A 25,125-nucleotide genomic window follows, 5' to 3' on the forward strand; every position below is an offset into this window, starting at 1 on the left:
AAAACAGAATATTCAGCATCAGGAGAAAGAAAGTGAAAGAAACCAGTCTCTGTGGGATTTACCCAACCAGTATGAGCACCTTCAGGAGAGCAGAGAAGGGAGGAAACCAATGGGAAAAGCTTTTAAAACTCGAGGTCTTCCCACAGGAGAGGACTGGTTTAAATCAATTTTAGAAGTAGAGAATGGCAGCGCACAAATTCCGAGGAATGCATTTTTAAAAATTAATTGATCTTAATTGCACAAGATAATATTCTATCATTGTCTTGGACAATGACGCCATTAATTCCCAGGTACCCCTGCGGCTGTGAAAGTGTCCTATTCATTCCACAGTAGCCTATTGCGCAGGCGCAATGCTATATCTGGAGCGTGCGCAGTGTCACTTTGCTCGGAGCCCTGTGAATGCGGCAGCCGCTTTTTTCAACGGGTGAGTCGGTGGGACTGCGGGAGAAATGGAGCCGGGAGTCGGGATGGGGAGGGAGCTATGGCTTCACAAACATCCGCTGTAGGTCGCAAGTCCCGAATAAGACCCTGCAGGTCCCGGGTTTACAGCTCCCAGGCTTTTATCCCAGTAACGGGCCCCGGTTATCGGCCGCCATCTTGTTTCAGCGGGGAAGGAGAGCGCATGCGCTGCTGTCTGGCGGGTCACAATGGGCGTGGTTTCAGGGGCTGGTTCAGAACCTCTGTCTTCAGAGGGACAATAGGTAGCAGGGCGCATGCGCAGCTATCCAAGTACATCGGAATAAGAATTCGGAACAGGAGCCCGTCATTCGGCCCATCGAGCCTGCTGCATCATTCAATAAGATCATGTCTACTTTGCTCCCCCACCCCGTCCATACCCTTGACTTTCTTGTGGATCAAAACCTCAGCTTTGAATATATTCAATGACCTGCCTCCAATCCTCACTGGTGAAGACAGAGTTCCAAAGATCAACAACCCGCTGAGAGAAAAGATCTCTCTTCATCTTAAATTTGAGATCCTTTATTTTTACTTGATTCCCACACCAGAGGAAACATCCTCTCAGCATCTCCCTTGTCAAGCACCTTATATCATATGAATCATAGAATCCCTACAGTGCAGAAGGAGGCCATTTGGCCCATCGAGTCTGTACCGACCACAATCCCACCCAGGCCACATCTCACATCCCCATGCATTTGACACGAGGGTCAATTTAGCAAAGGCAATCCACCTAACCCGCACATCTTTGGACTGTGGGAGGAAACCAGAGCACCTGGACGAAACCCACACAGACATGGAGAGTAAATGTGCAAACTCTACACAGGCTGGAATTGAACCTGGGACCCTGAAGCTGTGATGCAGCAGTGCTAACCACCGTGCCGCCCTTAAATTCCCAGCTATTTCAATAGGATTACTTCTCAGTCTTCTAAATACCAGTGAGTACAGGCCCAAGCTGCTCAACCTGAAAGATAAAACTCCTCATTTCAGGAATCAACCAACTGGATCTTCTCTGAACTGTTCCCACTGCAATTTTGTCCCAGCTAAAGTAATTCTGTGCCAGGTTAAAGGAGGAAAGAATGTTTTGAATTTCTGCCCTGGACAGATGCTGATGGATTTTGGAAACTCCTTTTACAGGAGGTTAGAAGGGGAGGATTTACACACAAGAAACTCAGACCAAAAGAAATGTTTGTCTGTCCTGAATTTCTAACCTTGAATTACATCTATAACTTCTGTCATTTAAAGGAAAAAGATTTGAAGATTTCAACATTTTTCCCCGGACACCAATTCTCTGAGATCTTTGCAGCTGCAGACTCCAGCAGGAGAATTAAAATGTGAAAACAGTGAAATTATTTTGGGGTGAGTGTAACTGGGTATTAATTAAATTTAGAGCATGCTCTGATTCCATGGATCTCTGGCAGACTCCTTTACCATGGATGGGGAGACAATGGCGCAGTGATAGTGTTATTGGATTGGTCATCCAGGGCAATGCACTGTGGACCCTGGGTTCGAATCCCACAACGGCAGATGTTGCAATTTGTATTCAGTAAAAATCTAGAATTAGAAGTCCATTGATGACAATTGTCGTAAAAATCCATCTGATTTAATAATGTCCTTTAAAGAAGGAAATTACCACATCCCCCAGCAATGCAAACCACTCCGTTCAAGGGCAATGAGTTATGGGCAATAGATGGTGACGCAGCCAGCACATAGAGTCATAGAGCAATACAGCACGGAAACAGGCCCTTGGGCCCAACTGATCCATGCCAACCATGCTGCCCTCCCAGCTCGTCCCAATTGCCCGCGTTTGGCCCATTTCCCTCTGATCCTTTCCAATCCATGTACTTCTCCAAATGCTTTTTAAATGTTGCTATTAAACCTCCCTCAACGACTTTCTCTGGCAGCTCATTCCATACACACACCATCCTCTGCGTGAAGAAGTTGCCCCTCAGGTCCCTTTTAATCTTTCCCCTCTCACCTTAAACCTATGCTCTCTAGTTTTCAATTCCCCTACCCTGGCAAAAAGACAATGTGGGTTCATCCTATCTACGCCCCCCCATGATTTAATACACCTCAATATGGTCACCCCACATTCTCCTACATTCGAAGGAATAAAGCCCTCGCCTGTCCAACCTCTCGCGATCACTCAGGCCCATTCGTCCTGGCAAGATCCTCATAAATCTTCTTTGCACTCTTTCCAGTTTATCAATGTCTTTCCTATAAAAGTGTTACAAAAACTGTCCACAATACTCCAAGTGCAGCCTCACCAATGACTCATACAACTATAACATAATGTCCCAACTCCTATACTCAGTGCCCTGACTGATGAAGGCCAGTGTGCTAAATGCCTTCTTCACCACTCTGTCTACTTGTGATGCCACTTTCAACGAACAATGTACTTGTACTCCTGGGTCCCTCTGTTCCTCAACACTCCCCAGGGCCTTACCATTCACTGTATAAGTCCGACCCTGGTTTGACTTTCCAAAATGCAACACTCACACTTGGCTGTACTGAAATCCATCTGCCAATTCTTGGCCCACTTCCTGAACTGATCAAGATCCCCCTGTAATTTTTGATAACTTTTTTCGCTATACCTCCTAATTTAGTATCGTCTGCAAATTTACTAACCATGCCTTGTACATCCATGAATGAACTTTTAACCAGCTATCCATTTCGCTGTTTCACCTCTACCCTACCTGATCAGTTCCCTGCCATTGTCTAATTCCCTCTGCCTCAAATTATTGGGTGTATTTTAACTGTTATTTCCACAAGTTATGTCTTGTTTCTACCGCTTCACAACTCTATTCACTGCTGATTTACCAGCTAAGTCTTAAAATGTTATAGTGTCATAGAGGTTTACAGCATGGAAACAGGCCCTTCGGCCCAACATGCCACCCTTTTTTTTAAACCCCTAAGCTAGTTCCAATCACCCGCGTTTGGCCCATATCCCTCTCTACCTATCTTACCCATGTAACTGTCTAAACGCTTTTCAAAAGACAAAATTGTACCTGCCCCTCTGGCAGCTTGTTCCAGACACTCACCACCCTCTGTGTGTGAAAATATTGCCCCTCTGGACCCTTTTGTATCTCTCCCCTCTCACCTTAAACCTATGCCCTCTCGTTTTAGACTCCCCTACCTTTGGGAAAAGATATAGACTATCTAGCTGATTTATGCCCCTCTATTTTATAGATGTCTATAAGATCACCCCTCAGCCTTCTACGCTCCAGAGAAAAAAGTCCCAGACTATCCAGCCTCTCCTTATAACTCAAACTATCAAGTCCTGGTAGCATCCGAGTAAATATTTTCTGTACTCTTTCTAGTTTAATAATATCCTTTCTATAACAGGGTGACCAGAACTGTACACAGTATTCCAAGTGTGGCCTTACCAATGTCTTGTACAACTTCAACAAGACTCCTATATTCAATGAAACCAAGCATGCTGAATGCCTTCTTCACCCCTCTGTCCACCTGTGACTCCACTTTCAAGGAGCTATGAACCTGCACCCCGAGATCTCTTTGCTCTGTCACTCTCCCCAACACCCTACCTGGGTAAGTCCTGCCTGGTTCAACCTATCAAAATGCATCGCTTTGCATTTATCTAAATTAAACTCCATCTACCATTCGTCAGCCCACTGGCCCAATCGATCAAGATCCCGTTGCAATCCGAGATAACCTTCACTGTCCACGATGCCACCAATCTTGGTATCATCTGCAAACTTACTAACCATGCTTCCTATATTCTCATCCAAATCATTAATATAAATGACAAATAACAGTGGACCCAGCACTGATCCCTGAGGCACACCGCTGGTTACAGGTCTCCAGTTTGAAAAACAACCCTCTACAACCACCTCTGTCTTCTGTCATCAAGCCAATTTTGTATCCAATTAGCTACCTCAACCTGGATCCCGTGAGACGTAACCTTATGCAACAACCTACCATGCGGTACCTTGTCAAAGGCCTTGCCAAAGTCCATGTAGACAACATAAACCCCTCCAAACAACTCAGTCAAATTTGTGAGACATGATTTTCCACTCACAAAGCCATGCTGACTGTCCCTAATCAGTCCTTGCATCTCTAAATGCCTGTCGATCCTGTCTCGCAAAATACCTTCCAACAATTTACCTACCACAGATGTGAGGCTCACCGGCCTGTAGTTTCCAGGCTTTTCCCTGCAGCCCATTTTACACAAAGGCACAACATTTGTCACCCTCTAATCTTCAGGTACCTCACCTGTGACTATTGATGATTCAAATATCTCTGCTAGGGGACCCGCAATTTCCTCCCTAGCCTCACGCAATGTCCTGGGATACACTTCATCGGGTCCCGGGGATTTATCTACCTTGATGTGCTTTAAGACTTCCAGCACCTCCTTCTCTGTAATATGTACACTCCTCAAAATATCACTATTTATTTCCCCAATTCCTGAACATCCATGCTTCTCTCAACAATAAATACTGAGGAGAAATATTCATTTAGGATCTCACCCATCTCTTTTGGACCCGCACATAGATGATCTTGTTGATCCTTAAGAGGCCCTACTCTCTCCCTAGTTATTCTTTTGGCCTTTATTTATTTGTAGAAGCTCTTTGAATTTTCCTTTGCCTTATCTGCCTCAACAATCTCGTGTCCCTTTTTTGCCCTCCTGATTTCTCTCTTAACTTTACTCCTTCACCCCCAATACCCTTCAACGGATTCACTTGATCCCAGCTGCCTATGCATGTCATGTGCCGCCTTCTTCTTCTTGACCAGGGCCTCAATATCCCGAGTCATCCAGGATTCCCTACTTCTACTAACCTTGCCCTTCACTCTCGGAGGAATGTACTTACCCTGAACCATGGTCAACACACTTTTAAAAGCCTCCCAATTACCAGACATCACTTTGCGTTCCCACAGACTCCCCCAATTAACTTTTGAAAGTTCCTGCCTAATACCATCAAAATTGGCATTGCCCCAATTTAGAATTTTAACTTTTGGGCCAGACCTATCATTCTCCATAGCTATCTTAAAACTAATGGAATTATGGTCACTGGTCCCAAAGTGATCCCTCACTAATACTTCTGTCACCTGCCCTTCCTTATTTCCCAAGAGGAGGTCAGGTTTTGCTCCCTCTCTAGTCAGGCCATCCACATACTGAATGAGAAATTCCTCCTGAATACACTCAACAAATTTCTCTCCATCCAACCCTCTAATACAATGGCTGTCCCAGTCAATGTTGGGAAAGTTAAAATCCCCTACTATTATCGCCCTATTGTTCTTGGAGCTATCTGTAATCTCCTTACATATTTGCTCCTCAATTTCCCGCTGACTGTTTGGGGGCCTATAGTACAACCCTATCAAAGTGATTTCCCCCTTCTTGTTTCTCAATTCTACCCATATAGACTCAGTGGCTGAACCTTCGGATATATCCCCTCTCAGTACAGCCGTGATGTTTTCCCTAATCAAAAGTGCAACTCCCCCTCCTGTTGAGGAATTGTTTCTCTTCCACTGGAGATCATTTCCCTTCCACTTCTGAGCTTAAATTGACCAACAAAATCAGATGCATTTTTATTCCCTGTAATTCATTCTGCCCAACCTGAACCATTAATCTTGTTTCGCTTTCTGCAGATACTGCTGAGTATTTCCTGCATTTGTTCTTTTTATTGCTCATTTCCAGCGACCACAATATTTTCTTTTATTGCAAGTGTTTTTCACATCCAAATCTCAAAACAGAAATGAACCAATGAAGACTAAAAGCAGAAAAGGCTGGAAAAACCCAAGGTGTGGCAGCATCTCTGAAGAGAGAGAGTTGATGTTTAAAATCCGTGACATCCTGCTCCACTCCTGAATTATCCCCAATTCCTCATCCCTTTCCCATGGCACCTTCCTTTGTAATCTCAGACAGTTTAACACCGACCCCATTACTCCCCTTTCTCCTCATTGCACCAAACACTCCCTTCAGGTGAAGCAACATTTCACTGGCACCTCCTTCAATTTGATTTGCTGTATTTGTTGCTCCGAATACAGCCTCCTAAACTCATAGAATTATCATAGAATCCTACAGTGCAGAAAGAGGCCATTGGCCCATCGAGCTGCGCCGACCACAATCCCACCCAGGCCCTATTCCTGTAACCCCACATATTTACTCTGCTAATCCCCCTGATACTAGAGTCAATTTAGCATGGCCAATCAACCTAACCCGCACATCTTTGGACTGTGGGTGGAAACCAGGGCACCCGGAGGAAACCCACGCAGACACGGGGAGAATGTGCAAACTCCACACAGACAGTGACCCAAGGCCGTAATTGAACCCGGGTCCCTGGCATTGTGAGGCAGCAGTGCTAACCACTGTGCCACCGTGCCGCCCCTGGGGAAACTAAACACAGACCAGGTGACCGCTTTGTGGAACACCTTCACTCAGCTGCTAACATGACCTCAACCTTCCTGTCATTGGACATTTCCACTCAGCATCTTGCTCTCATGCTCACATGTCTGTCCTTGGTGCTGCAATGCTCCAGTGAACCCCAACACAAACTGGAGGAGCAGCATCTCATCTTTCAATTAGACACTTTACAGCCTTCAGGACTTAATGCTGAGTTCACAACCTTAGACTGTGACCTTCCTCCTCCGTTTTGATCTGTTTTATTTTATCCAAGGAAAAATTGGCCCAATACAACCCCCTCCCCACCTACACCACTGGGCCATTTGTCATTTGTTCTTAAGTTTTGCTTTCAAAGAACAAAGAACAGTACAGCACAGGAAACAGGCCCTTCGGCCCTCCAAGCCTGTGCCGCTCCTTGGTCCAACTAGACCAATCGTTTGTATCCCTCCATTCCCAGGCTGCTCATGTGACTATCCAGGTAAGTCTTAAACGATGTCAGCGTGCCTGCCTCCACCACCCTACTTGGCAGCGCATTCCAGGCCCCCACCACCCTCTGTGTAAAAAACATCCCTCTGATATCTGAGTTATACTTCGCCCCTCTCACCTTGAGCCCGTGACCCCTCGTGATCGTCACCTCCGACCTGGGAAAAAGCTTCCCATTGTTCACCCTATCTATCCCCTTCATAATCTTGTACACCTCTATTAGATCTCCCCTCATTCTCCGTCTTTCCAGGGAGAACAACCCCAGTTTACCCAATCTCTCCTCATAGCTAAGACCCTCCATACCAGGCAACATCCTGGTAACCTTCTCTGCACTCTCTCGAACGCCTCCACGTCCTTCTGGTAGTGCGGCGACCAGAACTGGACGCAGTACTCCAAATGTGGCCTAACCAGCGTTCTATACAGCTGCATCATCAGACTCCAGCTTTTATACTCTATACCCCGTCCTATAAAGGCAAGCATACCATATGCCTTCTTCACCACCTTCTCCACCTGTGTTGCCACCTTCAAGGATTTGTGGACTTGCACACCTAGGTCCCTCTGTGTTTCTATACTCCTGATGACTCTGCCATTTATTGTATAACTCCTCCCTACATTATTTCTTCCAAAATGCATCACTTCACATTTATCCGGATTAAACTCCATCTGCCACCTCTCCGCCCAACTTTCCAGCCTATCTATATCCTGCTGTATTGCCCAACAATGCTCTTCGCTATCCGCAAGTCCAGCCATCTTCGTGTCATCCGCAAACTTGCTGATTACACGAGTTACACCTTCTTCCAAATCATTTATATATATCACAAATAGCAGAGGTCCCAGTACAGAGCCCTGTGGAACACCACTGGTCACAGACCTCCAGCCGGAAAAAGACCCTTCGACCACTACCCTCTGTCTCCTATGGCCAAGCCAGTTCTCCACCCATCTAGCCACTTCTCCTTGTATCCCATGAGCCTTAACCTTCTTAACCAACCTGCCATGTGGGACTTTGTCAAAAGCCTTACTGAAATCCATATAGACGACATCCACGGCCCTTCCTTCATCAACGGTTTTTGTCACTTCCTCAAAAAACTCCACCAAATTTGTAAGGCACGACCTCCCTCTTACAAAACCATGCTGTCTGTCACTAATGAGATTGTTCCGTTCTAAATGCACATACATCCTGTCTCTAAGAATCCTCTCCAACAACTTCCCTCCCACGGACGTCAAGCTCACCGGCCTATAATTTCCTGGGTTATCCCTGCTGCCCTTCTTAAACAACGGGACCACATTCGCTATCCTCCAATCCTCAGGGACCTCACCCGTGTCCAAAGAAGCGACAAAGATTTCCGTCAGAGGCCCAGCAATTTCATCTCTCGTCTCCCTGAGCAGTCGAGGATAGATGCCATCAGGCCCTCTGGTTCACTGAGTACTGACCTTTTTTCTCCTGTTAACATTCTGCTATTTTATCTTTATGACACTATTAGCACCTTCCATAGTCCCTCACACTGCCCTGAATGCTTCCTCTGCCTTGTGCCGCACACATCCTTGTTACAATCTCTCCTAGCTCCCATCTATCACTGACCTTCTACTCTGCTTCACCTCTATTTTATACAATCCATCACATTTCTCCCTCTCTTTAGCTCGAAAGAGTCACACAGATGTGAAATGTTAACTCTGTTTCTCTCTCTGCAGACGCCACCACACCTGCTCTGTGTTTCCCAGGATTTTCTGTTTTCATTTCCGATTTCCAGCATCTGCAGTATTTTGCTTTTATGAACTAATTTTGAGCTGATTTGTGTCGGGGTGGGTGTTAGTTGCAGAGTTTGGTTCCTGGCCTCCTGTGCAGGTAATTTTTCATGCAGCCATGGAATGATTACACTACAGAAGGAGGCCATTGAGCCCATCATGCCCATGCTGGTATTCTGCAAGAACAAATCAGTTTGTCCCACTCCCCTGCCCTTACATCACATTCCAGCATTTCTTTTCCCTTCAGTGGCTTGACTAATTCCCTTTTTTTTTTTTGCTTCGTTTTGAGCTGGAGTGGGGAGGAGATAAAAGTCATTGAGGTTTACAGCCTGGAAACAGGCCTTTCAGCCCAACTTGTCCATTCACACTTTTTTTTACCACTGGGCTAGTCTCAATTGCCTGCGTTTGGCCCATATCCCTCTGCATCCATCTGACCCATGTAGTTGTCTAAATGCTTTTTAAAAGATAAAATTGTACCCAACTCTACTACTACCTCTGGCAGCTTGTTCCAGACACTCACCACCCGCTGTGTGAATACAATGGCCCTCTGGACACTTTTGTATCTCTCCACTCTCACCTTAAACCTGCGCCCTCTAGTTTTAGACTCCCCTACCTTTGGGAAAAGATATTGAGTATCTAGCTGATCTATGCCCCTCATTATTTTGTAGACCTCTCTAAGATCACTCCTCAGCCTCCTACGCTCTGGGGAAAAAGTTCCAGTCTATCCAGCCTCTCCTTAAAACACAAAGCATCAAGTCCTGGTCGCATCCGAGTAAATCTTTTCTGCATTCTTTCTAGTTTAATAATATCCTTTCTATAATAGGGTGACCAGATTTGTACACAGTATTCCAAGTGTGGCCTTACCAATGTCTCGTACAACTTCAACAAGACGTCCCAACTCCTGTATTCAATGTTCTCACCAATGAAATCAAGCATGTTGAATGCCTTCTTCACCACTCTGTCCACCTGTGACTCCACTTTCAAGGAGCTATGAACATGTACCCCCCAATCTCTTTGTTCTATAACTTTCCCCAACACCCTACTGTTTACTGAGTAAGTCCTGCCCTGGTTCGATTTACCAAAATGCATCACCTCGCATTAATCTAAATTAAATTTCATCTGCCATTCATCAGCCCACTGGTTCAATTGATCAAGATCCTGCTACAATCCTCGGTGACCTTCTTCACTGTCAACTATGCCACCAATCTTGGTGTCATTTGGATGGAGGAGAAGCTGCTGGGTTTAACCCCGAGGATTTTGGTATCCAGTAGATAACAGCAATTTCCAGTGTGAAATTGTCAGGGGAGGTAAATCCGAGGGGAGATCGGGTTGCTAACCGGACACTGTCCATACACAGGAACATAAGAACTAGGAGCAGGAGTACGCCATCTGGCCCCTCGAGCCTGCTCCGCCATTCAATAAGATCAGGAAAAGAGCACTCTTTCAGGAACTAGCATTTCTATAAATGCTTTTAATTGATTTTACATATTTTAAAATTTACTTTTGTGATTTGGGTGTCATTAACTAGACCAGCAGCAAATATTCCCCATCCCCAGTTATCTTTGGAGAAGGTGGTGTTTGATCATCTTGAACCGCTGCTTGGTGAGGGGGAGGGTTACAGCATTTTCAGACAGTGATGATGAAGGAATGGCGACATATTTCCAAATCAATAACAAGATTTATTTATATTGCACTTTTAACATTTCAAACCAACACTTCATACTGAGCCACGTAAGGAGATATTCGGGCAGGTGATCTGAAGTTGCTTATAGAGTTTGGTCCTTCACTGCACTAACTCTCTCTCTTTCTCTCAACCAGTCACTTTTTCCTCGTGCTGGCCCCACAAATTCCCAGATTTATTCAGTTCAATATCACAACCTGCCTTTGCATTTTTGTGGGTTCTCTCTCACTGCCTTTTTTCAATTTCAGGAAACTGAAACCAAACATCACATCAGGGTCTAGCAGAGTCACCCAATTTATCGCTATCTGAATATCATCATCACATTGTGACCATGGAAGAAAAAAGCACCGTTCACAGCGGAGAGGAACTGTACATATGCTCTGGGTGTGGACAAGCTTTCAACTTTACCTCCAACCTGGAGAGACACAAGGACACGAGCAGCATGGAGAAACCCTGGAACTGTGAGCACTGTGAGAAGGGACTCAATTATTCTGTAAAGCTGGAAACTCAGCAGCACATTCACACTGGAGACAGGCTGTTTAACTGCTCTGAGTGTGGGAAGGGATTTACTCAATCATCCCACCTGCTGAGACACCAGGGTGTTCACACTGGGGAGAGGCCATTCACCTGCTCCATCTGTGGGAAGAGATTCACTCGGTCAGATCACCTCATGGACCATCAACGAGTTCACACTGAGGAGAGACAATTTCAGTGCCCACACTGTGGGAAGTGCTATAAAAGTTCTGGGGAATTGATGCGCCATCAAGTTGTTCACACTGACGAGAGACCGTTCAGGTGCTCTCACTGTGAGACTTGGTTCAAGCGATCATCTGACCTCACTGAACACCAGCGAGTTCACACTGGGGAGAGGCCGTTCGTCTGCATGGAGTGTGGGAAAGGATTCGCTAAGTCATCCAGATTAGTGAGACACCAGCGAGTTCACACTGACGAGAGACCATTCGGATGCTCTCACTGTGGGTCTGGGTTCAAGCGATCATCTGACCTCACTGAACACCAGCGAATTCACACTGGGGAGAGACCGTTCATCTGCATGGAGTGTGGGCAAGGATTCGTTAAGTCATCCAGCTTGCTGATACACCAGCGAGTTCACCATGAGGAGAGACCATTCATCTGCTCAGTGTGTGGGAAGGGATTCACCCAGTCTTTCAGCTTGCTGAAACACCAGAGAGTTCACACTGGGGAGAGACCATTCATCTGCTCAGTGTGTGGGAAGGGATTCACCCAGTCATTCAGCATGTTGAGACACCAGCAAGTTCACACTAGGGTGAAGCTGTTCGCCTGCCCTGTGTGGGGGAATGGAGTCACTTGTTCATTCCAACAGTCTGTTCACCCTGAGGAAAGAACCTGTGTTCCATCAACAGATACATGCTGACCAGGTACTGTTCAGGTGCTCTCATTCTGGAACAAGTTCAGGGAATCATCTGAACTCGCTGTACAACAGGGATTTCGCACTGGGAAGAAGGCATTAACCTGCACAATGTGTGAAAGGATTTGTTAATTGCAGGTACCTGCAAGTTCATGAGTAAACATAGCGACATCCTGTGCAGAGAGGGGAGAGAAAGAAGGAAGACCTTTTAAACTTTTTTAGTAATTTGTCAGCTGTGAGCCATCCCTAATTGCCCTGAAATGGATTGCTCGGCCTGCTTTGGGCCTGGCCAAATGTGCCATCAACAGGGTCAAGCAGTGAGGTGACAGCAGGAGTTGTCCAACTCGACTGTCCACCCCTCTACCACCTCTACATTCACAGCCTAGTATCCTGAGAGAGGGAGCATGTGGTGCCTACTGGCACTGTCGAGGCTTTCCGTACTCATTGAGTGCCGTGGGGCCTGGGGTGCCTTTTAATCACATTTTATTTAGACCATAAGACATAAGAGCAGAAGGCCACTCGGCCCATCAAGTCTGCTCTGCCATTCAATCATGGCCGATATTTTTCTCATCCCCATTCTCCTGCCTTTTTCCCATAACCACTGATCCCCTTATCAATCAACAATCTATCTATCTCTGTCTTAAAGACACTCAGTGACCTGGCCTCCACAGCCTTCTGCGGCAAAGAGTTCCACACATTCCCCACTCTCTGGCTGAAGAAATTCCTCCTCATCTCTATTTTAAAGTATCGTCCCTTTAGTCTGAGGTTGTGCCCTCTGGTTCTAGTTTTTCCTGCTAGTGGAAACATCCTCTCCACGTCCACTCAATCCAGGCCTCGCAGTATCCTGTAAGTTTCAATAAGATCCCCCCTCATCCTTCTAAACTCCAACGAGTACAGACCCAGAGTCCTCAAACGTTCCTCATATGACAAGCTCTTCATTCCAGGGATCATTCTTGTGAACCTCCTCTGGACCCTTTCCAAGGCCAGCACATCGTTCCTTAGATATGGGGCCCAAAACTGCTCACAATACTCCAAATGGGGTCTGCCAGAGCCTTATACAGCCTCAGAAGTACATTCCTACTCTTGTATTCTTGCCCTCTCGACATGAATACTAACATTGCATTTGCCTTCCCAACTGCCGACTGAACCTGCACGTTAACTTTAAGAGAATCCTGAACAAGGACTCCCAAGTCCATTTGTGCTTCTGATTTCCTCAGCATTTCCCCATTTAGAAATTAGTCGATGCCTCCATTCCTCCTTCCAAAGTGCATAAACTCACACTTTCCCACATTGTATTCCATCTGCCACTTCTTTGTCCACTCTCCTAACCTGTCCAAGTCCTTCTGCAGCCCCCCTGCTTCCTCAATACTATCTGCCACTCTACATTCTTTGTGATGTTTTAAGTTTCATTCGTGATTTGCTTTTTGTTTAAGGCGGTATCCCTTTCAGGGGCTGCTCCCTTCATTTTTTCATAGAACATAGAACAGTACAGCACAGCACAGGCCCTTCGGCCCACAATGTTGTGCCGAGCTTTATCTGAAACCAAGATCAAGCTATCCCACTCCCTATCATCCTGGTGTGCTCCATGTGCCTATCCAATAACCGCTTAAATGTTCCTAAAGTGTCTGACTCCACTATCACTGCAGGCAGTCCATTCCACACCCCAACCACTCTCTGCATAAAGAACCTACCTCTGATATCCTTCCTATATCTCCCACCACGAACCCTATAGTTATGCCCCCTTGTAATAGCTCCATCCACCCGAGGAAATAGTCTTTGAACGTTCACTCTATCTATCCCCTTCATCATTTTATAAACCTCTATTAAGTCTCCCCTCAGCCTCCTCCACTGCAGAGAGAACAGCCCTAGCTCCCTCAACCATTCCTCATAAGACCTACCCTCCAAATCAGGCAGCATCCTGGTAAATCTCCTTTGCACTCCTTCCAGCGCTTCCACATCCTTCTTATAGTGAGGTGACCAGAACTGCACACAATATTCCAAATGTGGTCTCACCAAGGTCCTGTACAGTTGCAGCATAACCCCACGGCTCTTAAACTCCAACCCCCTGTTAATAAAAGCTAACACACTATAGGCCTTCTTCACAGCTCTATCCACTTGAGTGGCAACCTTTAGAGATCTGTGGATATGGACCCCAAGATCTCTCTGTTCCTCCACAGTCTTCTGAACCCTACCTTTGACCCTGTAATCCACATTTAAATTAGTCCTACCAAAATGACTCACCTCACATTTATCACATTTGCCATTTTTCAGCCCAGCTTTGCATCCTATCTATGTCTCTTTGCAGCCGACAACAGCCCTCCACCTCATCCACTACTCCACCAATCTTGGTGTCATCAGCAAATTTACTGATCCACCCTTCAGCCCCCTCCTCTAAGTCATTAATAAAAATCACAAAGAGCAGAGGACCAAGCACTGATCCTTGTGGCACTCCGCTAGCAACCTGCCTCCAATCCGAAAATTTTCCATCCAACACCACCCTCTGTCTTCGATCAGACAGCCAGTTACCTATTCAATCGGCCAACTTTCCCTCTATCCCACACCTCCTCACTTTCATCATAAGCCGACCATGGGGAACCTTATCAAACGCCTTACTAAAATCCATGTATATGACATCAACTGCCCTACCTTCATCAACACACTTAGTTAACTCCTCAAAAAATTCAATCAAATTTGTGAGGCACGACTTGCCCTTCACGAATCCATGCTGACTATCCTGGATTAATCCGCATCTTTCTAAATGGTCGTAAATCCCATCCCTAAGGACCTTTTCCATCAATTTACCAACCACCGAAGTAAGACTAACCGGTCTATAATTACCAGGGTCATTTCTATTCCCTTTCTTAAACAGAGGAACAACATTCGCCATTCTCCAGTCCTCTGGTACTATCCCCGTGGATAGCGAGGACCCAAAGATCAAAGCCAAAGGCTCTGCAATCTCATCCCTTGCCTCCCAAAGAATCCTAGGATATATTTCATCAGGCCCAGGGGACTTATCGACCTTGTTTATTCAAAACTGCCAGGACATCCTCCCTCTGAACATCTATTTCCTCAATTTATTTGATTTAGTTTAATTATGTTTTTTCCCCTGAACTCGGAAGAAACACAGTGATTTGTAAATCACATCCAGGACAGAAACATATGCTTTGGGGTCTGTTTCTGTGATGTGCACAGAATTCCTACAGAGCAGGTGAATAAACTCCAGCCCAGTTATAGTGATTGATATTCTGGATATAAGTCAAATAAATAAGGTTTGTGTTAAACACACAAGTGTGCTGAGCATTTTTATTATCTCCGACACCAGTCAGGGATTGAAAGGGAAGGATTTACACGTCAGTCAGTTCCTTATTGAAAAGCTCTCCCTTTCCCCTATCCTCTCCGTCCTCACCTCCAACAAGTCTGAGAAGCTCGTGGAGTTTCTTTGTCACTAAGATTGAGACAATCTGATCAGATGCTTCTGCTGCTTCGCTCCCTTCCACAGGCCCATTCGGCCAAATTGCCTCTGAAGCTTTTTCCCACACAAACCAAAAACCCTCCCTTTCTGTAGTTTCTCTGCAATCTGGGTCTGTGCAAACCAATGATCACGGCACATTATGGAAGATGTGAGGCTCCTTGAGAGATTGCAGAGGAGATTACGAGAGGCATGGACAGAGTGGATAGTCAGAAGCTTTTTCCCAGGGTGGAAGAGTCAATTACTAGGGGGCACAGGTTTAAGGTGCGAGGGGCAAGGTTTAAAGGAGATGTATGAGGCAGATTTTTTACACAGAGGGCGGTGGGTGCCTGGAACTCGTTGCCTGGGGAGGTAGTGGAAGCAGATATGATAGTGACTTTTATGGGGCGTCTTGACAAATACATGAATAGGATGGGAATGGAAGGATATGGTCCCCGGAAGGGTAGGGGGTTTTAGTTAAGTTGGGCAGCATTGTCGGTGCAGGCTTGGAGGGCCGAAGGGCCTGTTCCTATGCTGTAATTTTCTTTGTTCTTTGAGATTTACCAGAATGGTTCCAGGGATGCAGGATTCAAATTACAATGTGCGGGTGGAGATTATGGAGTTGCAGTAAAGTAGATTGAGGGGAGTTTAGAAGAATGATAGGAGATCTTATTGAAGATGTTAAAATGGATTGACAGGTTAGATGTGGAGAGGATGTTCCCCCTTGTTAGACATTTTACAATGAGAGGCCATAGTTATAGGTTAAGGGGTGGCAGATTTAAATAGAAAGAAGGAGGAATTACTTCATTCAGAATCGTGAGTCTCTGTAATTCGCTACCTCAGAGTGCAGCGGAGACTGAAACAAGTTTATTGAATGGTGCAGCAGGATCGAGGGGTTGAATTGCATCTGAATAAAGCATTGCCCCCTACAAAGATGGCGGACCGGCATGCCTTCTGCTGCATGTTGCCCCTAATAAAGATGGCATGCCGGTCCGCCATCTTTGTAGGGGGCAATGCTTTATTCAGATGCAATTCAACCCCTCGATCCTGCTCCGATCGGTCCTCCAGCCCCGCCCCCTCTTCCTATTGGGCCGGAGCTGCCGTCAATCAGTCCCCGGGACATTGTGATGTGGAGCATGCGCAGTGTCATTGCTGTCCTTGGCGCTTGTTTGTCCCGGAGAAGCGGAGTCAGCGTTAGGCGGTGGCTGGGAGGATTTGGAAACACTTTGTGGATCCGCAAACCCTTCAGAATCATTGTCAGCTCCCTGGTTTGCAACTGCGGGGCTTCTCCCTCCCTCCCGGGAACAGGCCCAGGTTAACGGCCCCATCCTGGCTCAGCCACTGGAGGATGGTTCACATCAGAGGATGGGGGAGGGGGACAATAAATAAGAGGTTACACTTTGGCCTCAAATCAATGAGGACTCTGATCTCTGGGAAGGAAGGAAATCCTGGGAGGTGGGCGGGGAGGATTCACAAACACCCGCTGGAGGCCCCAACATCCCCAATAAGACCCATTGGTTTTATTGTCAGTCTGCAGACAGGAGCTGGAGAACTGAACCCAGACAGAGAAGAGGGGAGAAAACTGGGAGTGGAGGAAAGAGATGGTGAGATGGGTTTGGATTTCAGCCCAGGGAGGAGGGAGAGTGTGTGGGACGGGAATTTACTGATTTGGGGGAACAAGAAAGGAAAAAATGTTCCAGAGAAACTAGAATTGTCTGTTCAGAGATTCTATCCATACTCCATATCATTTTCCTGAATTTCTTTTGCAGGGTGCTAGAAGGGAGAATTTGCAGACAAAAACCTCAGACCAAACATCACATCAAGTTTTAACAGAATCACTTGATTCATCAGGATCTGAATATCATCAACCTTACACTGTGGATGAGAAATGTTTGTTCTGTCTGTGGGAAAAGTTTTCAAACGTTAGTGTGACTGGAAAAGCACTGAGACACACACCCAACTGAGTGTTCCCGTGAACTGACTGTGGAAAGAGCTTTACACAGCCTGAAAGAACATCACACCATTCGCACCTGGGAGAAACTATACACGTGTTGTGTGTGTGGACAAGGTTTCAACTGATCATCCAACCTGGAGAGACGCAGGGACACCGGCACCATGGAGAAACTGTGGAAATGTGGGGATTGTGGGAAAGGATACAGTTACCCTTCTGAACTGGAAATGCATCGACGCGCTCACACTGGGGAGAGGCCGTTCATCTGCTCCACCTGTGGGAAGGGATTCACTCAGTCATCCAGCCTGCTGACACACCAGTATGTTCACACTGATCAGACACCTTTCAAATGTTCTGACTGTGAGAAGACATTTAAAAGCAAAAAGTATCTGCTGAGGCACCAACACATTCACAGTGAGGAGAAGCCGTTCACCTGCCCCTTGTGTGGGAAGGGATTCACTGCTACATCCAACCTGCAGAAACACCAGCGAGTTCACACTGACAAGAGACCCTTTAAATGTCCAGACTGCGGGAAGTGCTTCAAAACCTCTGGTGAAGTGACATGTCATCAACGTGTTCACACTGATGAGAGACCATTTAGATGCTCTCACTGTGGGACTGGCTTCAGGCGATCATCTGAACTCACTGTGCACCAGCGAATTCACACTGGAGAGAGACCGTACACCTGCTCTGTGTGTGGGAAGAACTTCATTCAATCATACCACCTGCTGAAACACCAGCAAATTCATTCCGATATAAAACCTTTTCAATGTTTTGACTGTGAGCAGAGCTTTAAAAGCAGCAATGGTCTCATGATGCACCAGCGAGTTCACATTGGGAAGAGACCATTCACCTGCTCTGTGTGTGGGAAGGGATTCACTCAGTCATACAACCTACTGAAACATCAGCAAATTCACTCTGATATAAAACATTCGAAATGTTTTGATTACGAGCAGAATTTTAAAAGCTGCAATGATGTAATCATACACCAGCAAGTTCATACTGGGGAGAAACTGTTCACCTGTTCCGAGTGCGGGACTGGATCCACTGACTTACAGCAAATGCTGAGACACCAACAACTTCACGAGTGTCTGCAGGGGTTGGATTCAGCTGCTTTTGCTGCTGTGAATCATATTGAGGGCTAAATGTATGGGTTAATCCTAAGGTGTGTACGAAATGTGTTCCAACCGCTCTCTTCCACAGTTCAGAGCTCCTAGACATGGAACAGAATCTCCTTTACAACTGGGTTTAGAGTCAGGAAGAACGACGATGAATGCTGGAAACTAAGATTTTAGTCCAGGAGTCAGAGATTTCCCAAAAAGAGGGTTGGTGTCATTGGTGATTTGGAAACATTTTGTTCAGAAGCAACAGTTATGAAAGCTTCAAGTTTTTAGGTGTCCAGATCACCAACAACCTGTCCTGGTCCCTCCAAACTGACGCTACAGTTAAGAAACCCACCAACGCCTCTACTTTCTCAGGAAGCGAAGGAAATTCGGCATGTCTGCTACGACTCTCACCAACGTTTACAGATGCACCATAGAAAGCATCCTCTGTGAATGTATTACAGCTTGATATGGCTCCTGCTCTGACCAAGACTGCAATAAACTCCAAAGGGTTGTGTCTGAAACCCAGTCCATCACGCAAACCAGCCTCCCATCCATCGACTCTGTCTTCCCTCTGCCTCGGCAAAGCAGCCAGCACAATCAAGGACCCCACACACCCCAGACATACTCTTTTCCTCCTTCTTCAGTCAGGGAAAAAATACAAAAATCTGAGGTCACCTTCCAACCGATTCAAGAGCAGCTTCTTCCCTGCTGCTGTCAGACTTTTGAATGGACCTAACTTATGTTAAGTCTCTGCACCCTCGCTATGACTGTAAGACTACATTCGATACCCTCTCTTTCCCTTCTCTATTAACGTCATGCTTTGTCTGTATAGCGCAAGAAAAAGTACTTTTCACTGTTTACTAATACATGTGACAGTAATAAATCAATTTTTTTAAAAACTGGTACATTAGTTAAATAGGCAGAAAAGACAAATGAGCCATAACAAGTGAGAACAGTTTACTGATCCCGGATCAGCGGGATGCTGAGCTCTGTGTTTGGAGGTGACAGTCTCCCCGGAATGGTTTCCTGGTCCCGGATCAGACACTCGGACGGATGAAGCTGATCTCTGCAGCTGGAGGTAACGGTCTCTTCGGATCTCACTCCTCTGGATCCAGTCAAAGTGTTTGGTGTCTGTCTGAATCCAGCACAGATCACTTTGAAAAACTCTTTCCTGTCCAAAGTGATTTTCCCTCTCGAGCCTGTTTAACCTTCACTCAGACATTTGGTTAAAGTCCAGGTCATAAGATCCAACCTTATCCGGTTTAGAAATGTCTTGTGTCAGGGTTTATGACAGAGACATGTCCTGGATAGAGAGAACAAGTCTGTCCTGTGTTTGTCACCCAGCAAGCTGCTATGGAAGCTTTCTTCATAAGAGAGTGAGCTGTTTCTATTAATAGTCAATAAATTTCTTGACATTTTATAAAGACTTTATTCGATGGTGATTTTTACAAAACAAGCCCTGAAATCAGAGATTGGTGTAAAACTGCAATCTGTTCCTGACTGAAAGTGAAGTTTCCAGTCTGAAAATGTCTTTGATTTGAAGTTTCCGAGTGTTTATATAATATTCCTGAGTTTTCCCAGGTAAGGCAGTGACAACAATAACTGGCATTTACCCGTTAACAGATTAAAATGACCGAGACTTCACAGAGGCTCAGAAAGGTCAGGAGAGGGATGATGGAGAAATTGTCATTCTCCAAAGGCGTGGGAAGTTTGTCAAAATATTAATTTCCTTTTTAACTCATAATAAATCCAATGTACTGTTTGGAACCACATCCAGGGTTAGGGTGAGGTATTAGTTAAGGTGAGATATTAGGGAGGGTGAGGTGTTGGTTCGAGTGAGGTGTTGGTTCGAGTGAGGTGTTGGTTCGAGTGAGGTGTTGGTTCGAGTGAGGTGTTGGTTCGAGTGAGGTGTTGGTTCGAGTGAAGTGTTAGGGTTCGGATTCGGGGTGTAGGTTGGGATCTTGCTGTTTGGAGCTGATCATGCAGATAAAGATTGGGATCTTGCTGTGTCTGTGTGTGGTTCCAGTAAGGTTTATATTGTCTGTTTCAGGACCAGATTCTTGTTTCCCAAACGTTAAGTAACAGATATTTGTTTGTGGGGTTGTTTGATTTGGAACAGTACACTTGGCTGTTCAGGTTTATACAATATCATGGTTGTTCTTTTTTTGTAATTGATAAAAATTATGCTAATTTTCTTATTATATGTTAATTGTGTTCTTAAATAAGATTTGACATTGTTTATAATGGGATTGTGAAAACCACATTGTGTTGTTCCCATGTGATTCTGTGGTTTCTGAGAGCAGGTCTTCCTGTGTTCGGATATTCTGTTGGTTTCAGGATGTTTCAGTGTTTACATGTCCTACAATTTCCTTCAATTCAATGTTGTTTTTCATCAGTCCCTGATGTGGAAATCAAATTGTGGCTTCAACTCTCAGTAAATGGGTGCACTATGTTTGTGTGTGTGTGGCTGTGTGAGAGTGTCAGGTTGGGTGTGTCATTGTGGGGGGTTGTCTGTCCCTATCTCTCTCTCTCTCTGTTGGTTTGAAGGAACCTTCGCTAACTGGTGTCTGGTGTTTTCTTCATAAAATCCCGACAGTACAGGAGGAGGCCATTCAGCCCATTGAGCCTGCACTGACAACAATCCCATCCTATCCCCGTAACCTCACATCTATTTACCTTGCCAATCTCCCTGAAATTAGGGTCGATTTAGCATGGCCCAATCAACCTAACCAGCACATCTTTGGACTGTGGGAGGAGACCGGAGCAGCCGGAGGAAACCCACGCAGGCACAGGGAGAATGTACAAATTTTGCACAGACAATGACCCAAGCCGGGAATCGAATCCGGGTCCCTGGCGCTGTGATGCAGCAGTGCTAACTACTGTGCCACCGTGCTGCCCTTGTGTTAGTATGTCTTGTGTTAGCTTAAACACTGCAGTTTGGAGAGGAAAGGGAGGCTGGAGATGGGGAGTAGATTGTAAGGAAGTGGGGTCAAGACATTGTTTTTTGACAAGGGTGTGCTGGTGGCAAATTTGAAAGAGGGACAGTACCTGAGAGAATCATTGACAATGTCCGCGGACACAGGGAAGTAGGAGATCAGTAGTTTAGTGGGAATAGGGTCGATGGAGCAGGAGGTGGGGCTCATGGGCAAAATGAGCCCGAAGAGGCCCAATAGAAGAGAAACTAGAGAAAGATGTGGGTTCAGGGCTCAGGAAAGGTTGAAATTTAGACAGAGTTTGGCCTTGTGGAAGGGAGGGAATCAGCAGAGGCAGCTGATCAGATTGTCTCAATCTTAGTGACAAAGAAGCTCCATGAAATCCTCATACTCCACCTGTCTGCGTGGGTTTCCCCGGGTGATCTAGTTTCCTCCCACAGTCCAAAGATGTGTGGGTTAAGTGGATTGGCCATGTTAAATTGCTACTTAGTGTCCAAAATGTGTATCTTAGAGGGATTAGCCATGGTAGACTTGCGGGGTTATGGGTATTGGGCAGGGGTGGGTGTGGACTTGGGTAAGAAGCTCTTTTGGACAGTTGGTGCAGACTCCATGGGCCAAATGGCCTCCTTCTGCATTGTAGGGATTCTTACATATGTTCTAACAGTCTAACTTGTTGGAGATGAGGATTGGGGAGACAGGGGAGTGGGAGAGCCCTTCAAAAGGATCTGAATTGCGAAAGAGATATCGAAAAGATTCAACACCATACGTATATTCAACACAAAACTGATTTATTTGCCTTTTAGTGAGAATATTAGCCCCTGTAAGTGGCTGGGGTTTATTACCAGTGTAAACAGACCCTAATGAACATGGTTTAGTCCTGAATGTCACTGACAGCAAAGTTCAATCACTACAGTTACTTGTGAAGTCTCTGGTGTCTGAGCAGGTGCGATGAAGTCATGAATCTCTTCCCACATTCAGAGCAAGTGAATGGTCTCTCCCCGGTGTGAATTCTCTGGTGTGCAGTGAGTTGAGAAGATTGCCTGAACCCAGTCCCACAGTGAGAGCACCTGAATGGTCTCTCCTCAGTGTGAATACGTTGATGGAACATCAATTCCCCAGAACTTTTATCGCACTTCCCACAGTCTGGGCATTTAAAAGGTCTCTCGTCATTGTGAACTCGCTGGTGTGTCAGCAGAATGGTTGATGTAGTAAATCCCTTCCCACACTCACAGCAGGTGAATGGCCTCACCGCAGAGTGAACTCTCTGGTGTTTCAGCAGGCCAGATGACTGAGTGAATCCTTTCCCACACACAGAGCAGGTAAACAGCCTTTCCCCAGAGTGGATTCGCTGGTGTTTCAGCAGGTCTGATGACTGGGTGAATCCCTTCCCACAGTTGGAGCAGGTGAACGGCCTCTCCCCAGTGTGAATTCACTGATGTACAGTGAGCACAGATGATTGCCTGAACCCAGTCCCACAGTGAGAGCACCTGAATGGTCTCTCCCCTGTGTGAACTCGCTGATGTACAATGAGTTGAGATGATCGTCTGAACCCAGTCCCACAGTGAGAGCACATGAACGGTTTCTCATCAGTGTGAAGACGTTGATGGGACATCAGTACCCCAGAACTTTTAAAACACCTCCCACAGGCTGGACATTTAAAAGGTCTTTCGTCAGTGTGAACTCGCTGGTGACTCAACAGTTCGGCTGAAATACTGAATCCTTTCCCACAGTCGGAACAGGTGAATGGTCTCTCACTGGAGTGAACTCGCTGGTGTTTGGAAAGGTCGGATGACTGAATGAACCCCTTCCCACACACAGAACAGGTGAAAGGCCTCTCCCCAGTGTGGCTGCGCCGATGCGTTTCCAGTTTGGACGGGGAAATGAATCCTTTCCCACAGTCCTCGCATTTCCATAGTTTCTCCATAGTTTGACTGCACTTGTGGTTTGACAGGCCAGGTGATTGGCTGAAGCCTTGTGCACACACATAACATGTGTAGGGCTTCTCTCCACTGTGAACGGTGCTTTTTCCTTCCATGTTTAAAATCTGATGATATTCAGTTCAGAATAAATTGAGCGACTCTGTCCAATACTGATGTTATCTTTTGTTCGAGCTTCTGGACTGCAATTCCCCTGTGAAATTGATTTAAAACACAAAAAAAGGGAGTGAGAGAAAACCATTAAAACACAAAGGCAGATTGTGAAATTGAGCTGAATGAATCTAGTAATTTGTGGGTCCGGCTCTTGGAAAAAGTGGTTGAGGCAGAGTCCTTGAATAAGTTTAAGGCAGAACTGGATAGATTCTTGATAAGCAAGGGGGTGGAAGGTTATCGGGAGTAGGCAGGAATGTGAAGTTGAGGTGAAAATTAGATCAGCCTCGGGGTGGAGCAGACTTGAGGGACCAAGTGGCCTGCTCCTGCTCCTAATTTGTATGTAAAAAGTACAGGGGATGTGAGGAAGCATGCTTTTACACAGCAAGTGGCAATGACCTGAAACTTGCTGCTTACGAGTTGGGTGGAAGTGGACACGATGAATAATTTCAAAATGAAATTGGATAGACACTAGACGGAAATAAAGCTGCAAAGATATGAGGATTGAGCCGAGGAATGGGACTGACTGGCTTGCTGTCGACAGCTTGCATGGATCCAATGGGCTGAATGGCCTCTGCACCAGAATGGCACTTTCTTGTAATCTCACCTAATTTAACCCTGGGAGTTCAGATATCACTCAGGTACATCTGTTCTACGCTCTCTCCAGGGCCATTATGTCCTGTTGCCCGGAACTGAGCACAGTTCTCCAGATGTGGTCTAACCAGGGTTTGTGAATCCCGGGGCCTTTCCAGTCACACTGAAACCCAAAATCTTCGCTCACAGACACAATCAACAAAACTGTTACCTTCCACATTCAGATGCTGCTGATATTCAGGTTCTGATGTATTGAGTGACGCCATTAGATCACGATGTGATGTTTGATTTGAGTTTCCCATATGTCAATTCTCCACTTCCAGCACTCTGTAAATTTACAGAAACCATCACAGTTAGTCCAGGATAGAAATTCACAACATTCTCTCCTCCGAGTTGCCAAATGTGATTAAATGTTTTCCTGGAGGTTTTATCACGTCTTTTCTATTGTGCCCATCCTCCAATCACTAATCAGTCAAGACATCCTTCCCCACTGCCTTCCTGGGCCAATTGGAAAGCAAAAAAGACTCCTTACCTTACAGCATAATGATTGACAGTGAGGCAAACAACTTTTATCCATTTTCAATATTTTTATATCCGGTGAAGAGAAATGTTCAAAGGAAAATGATAACAAAAGATATATTTTTTAATGTCCTGAATGTTTTAGAGACTGAGGTTTGAATCCCACTACAGCAGATGCTGAAATTTGAACTCAATAAAAATCTGGAATTGAAAGTCTAATGATGACCATGAAACCATTGTCAATTGTTGTAAAAAGCCAACTGGTTCACTCATGTCCTTGAGCCAAGGAAATCTGCTACCTTACCTGGTCAGGTCTATATGTGATTTCAGATCCACAGCAGTGTGGTTGGTTGACTCTTAAAATGCCCCGTGAAGTGCA

At 45.7% G+C, this 25,125-nt stretch overlaps 2 protein-coding genes across 2 annotated transcripts in view; one reads left to right on the plus strand and one right to left on the minus strand.

Annotated features, from left to right (window-relative positions):
- The window catches only part of LOC144480744 (uncharacterized), a 154,018-nt gene that overhangs the window by 119,287 nt on the left and 9,606 nt on the right, over positions 1-25,125 (minus strand). Inside the window, 1 exon segment of the mRNA XM_078200325.1 lies at positions 22,875-23,058. Within this exon segment, the coding sequence (XP_078056451.1) occupies positions 22,875-23,058 (184 nt within the window).
- LOC144481025 (uncharacterized) lies at positions 1,699-13,767 on the plus strand. The gene is made up of 2 exons (XM_078200662.1): positions 1,699-1,812; positions 10,970-13,767. Exon 2 carries the CDS (start codon positions 11,053-11,055, stop codon positions 12,112-12,114), a length of 1,062 nt encoding a protein of 353 aa, XP_078056788.1. The 5' UTR covers positions 1,699-1,812; positions 10,970-11,052; the 3' UTR covers positions 12,115-13,767.

The sequence above is a fragment of the Mustelus asterias genome, chromosome 30 (assembly GCF_964213995.1).
Source record: "Mustelus asterias chromosome 30, sMusAst1.hap1.1, whole genome shotgun sequence".
Taxonomy (NCBI): Eukaryota; Metazoa; Chordata; class Chondrichthyes; order Carcharhiniformes; family Triakidae; genus Mustelus; species Mustelus asterias.

Excerpts from the sequence above, each read along its gene's own strand:
- LOC144481025 (XM_078200662.1), top strand. The coding sequence starts at position 11,053 with ATGGAAGAAAAAAGCACCGTTCACAGCGGAGAGGAACTGTACATATGC.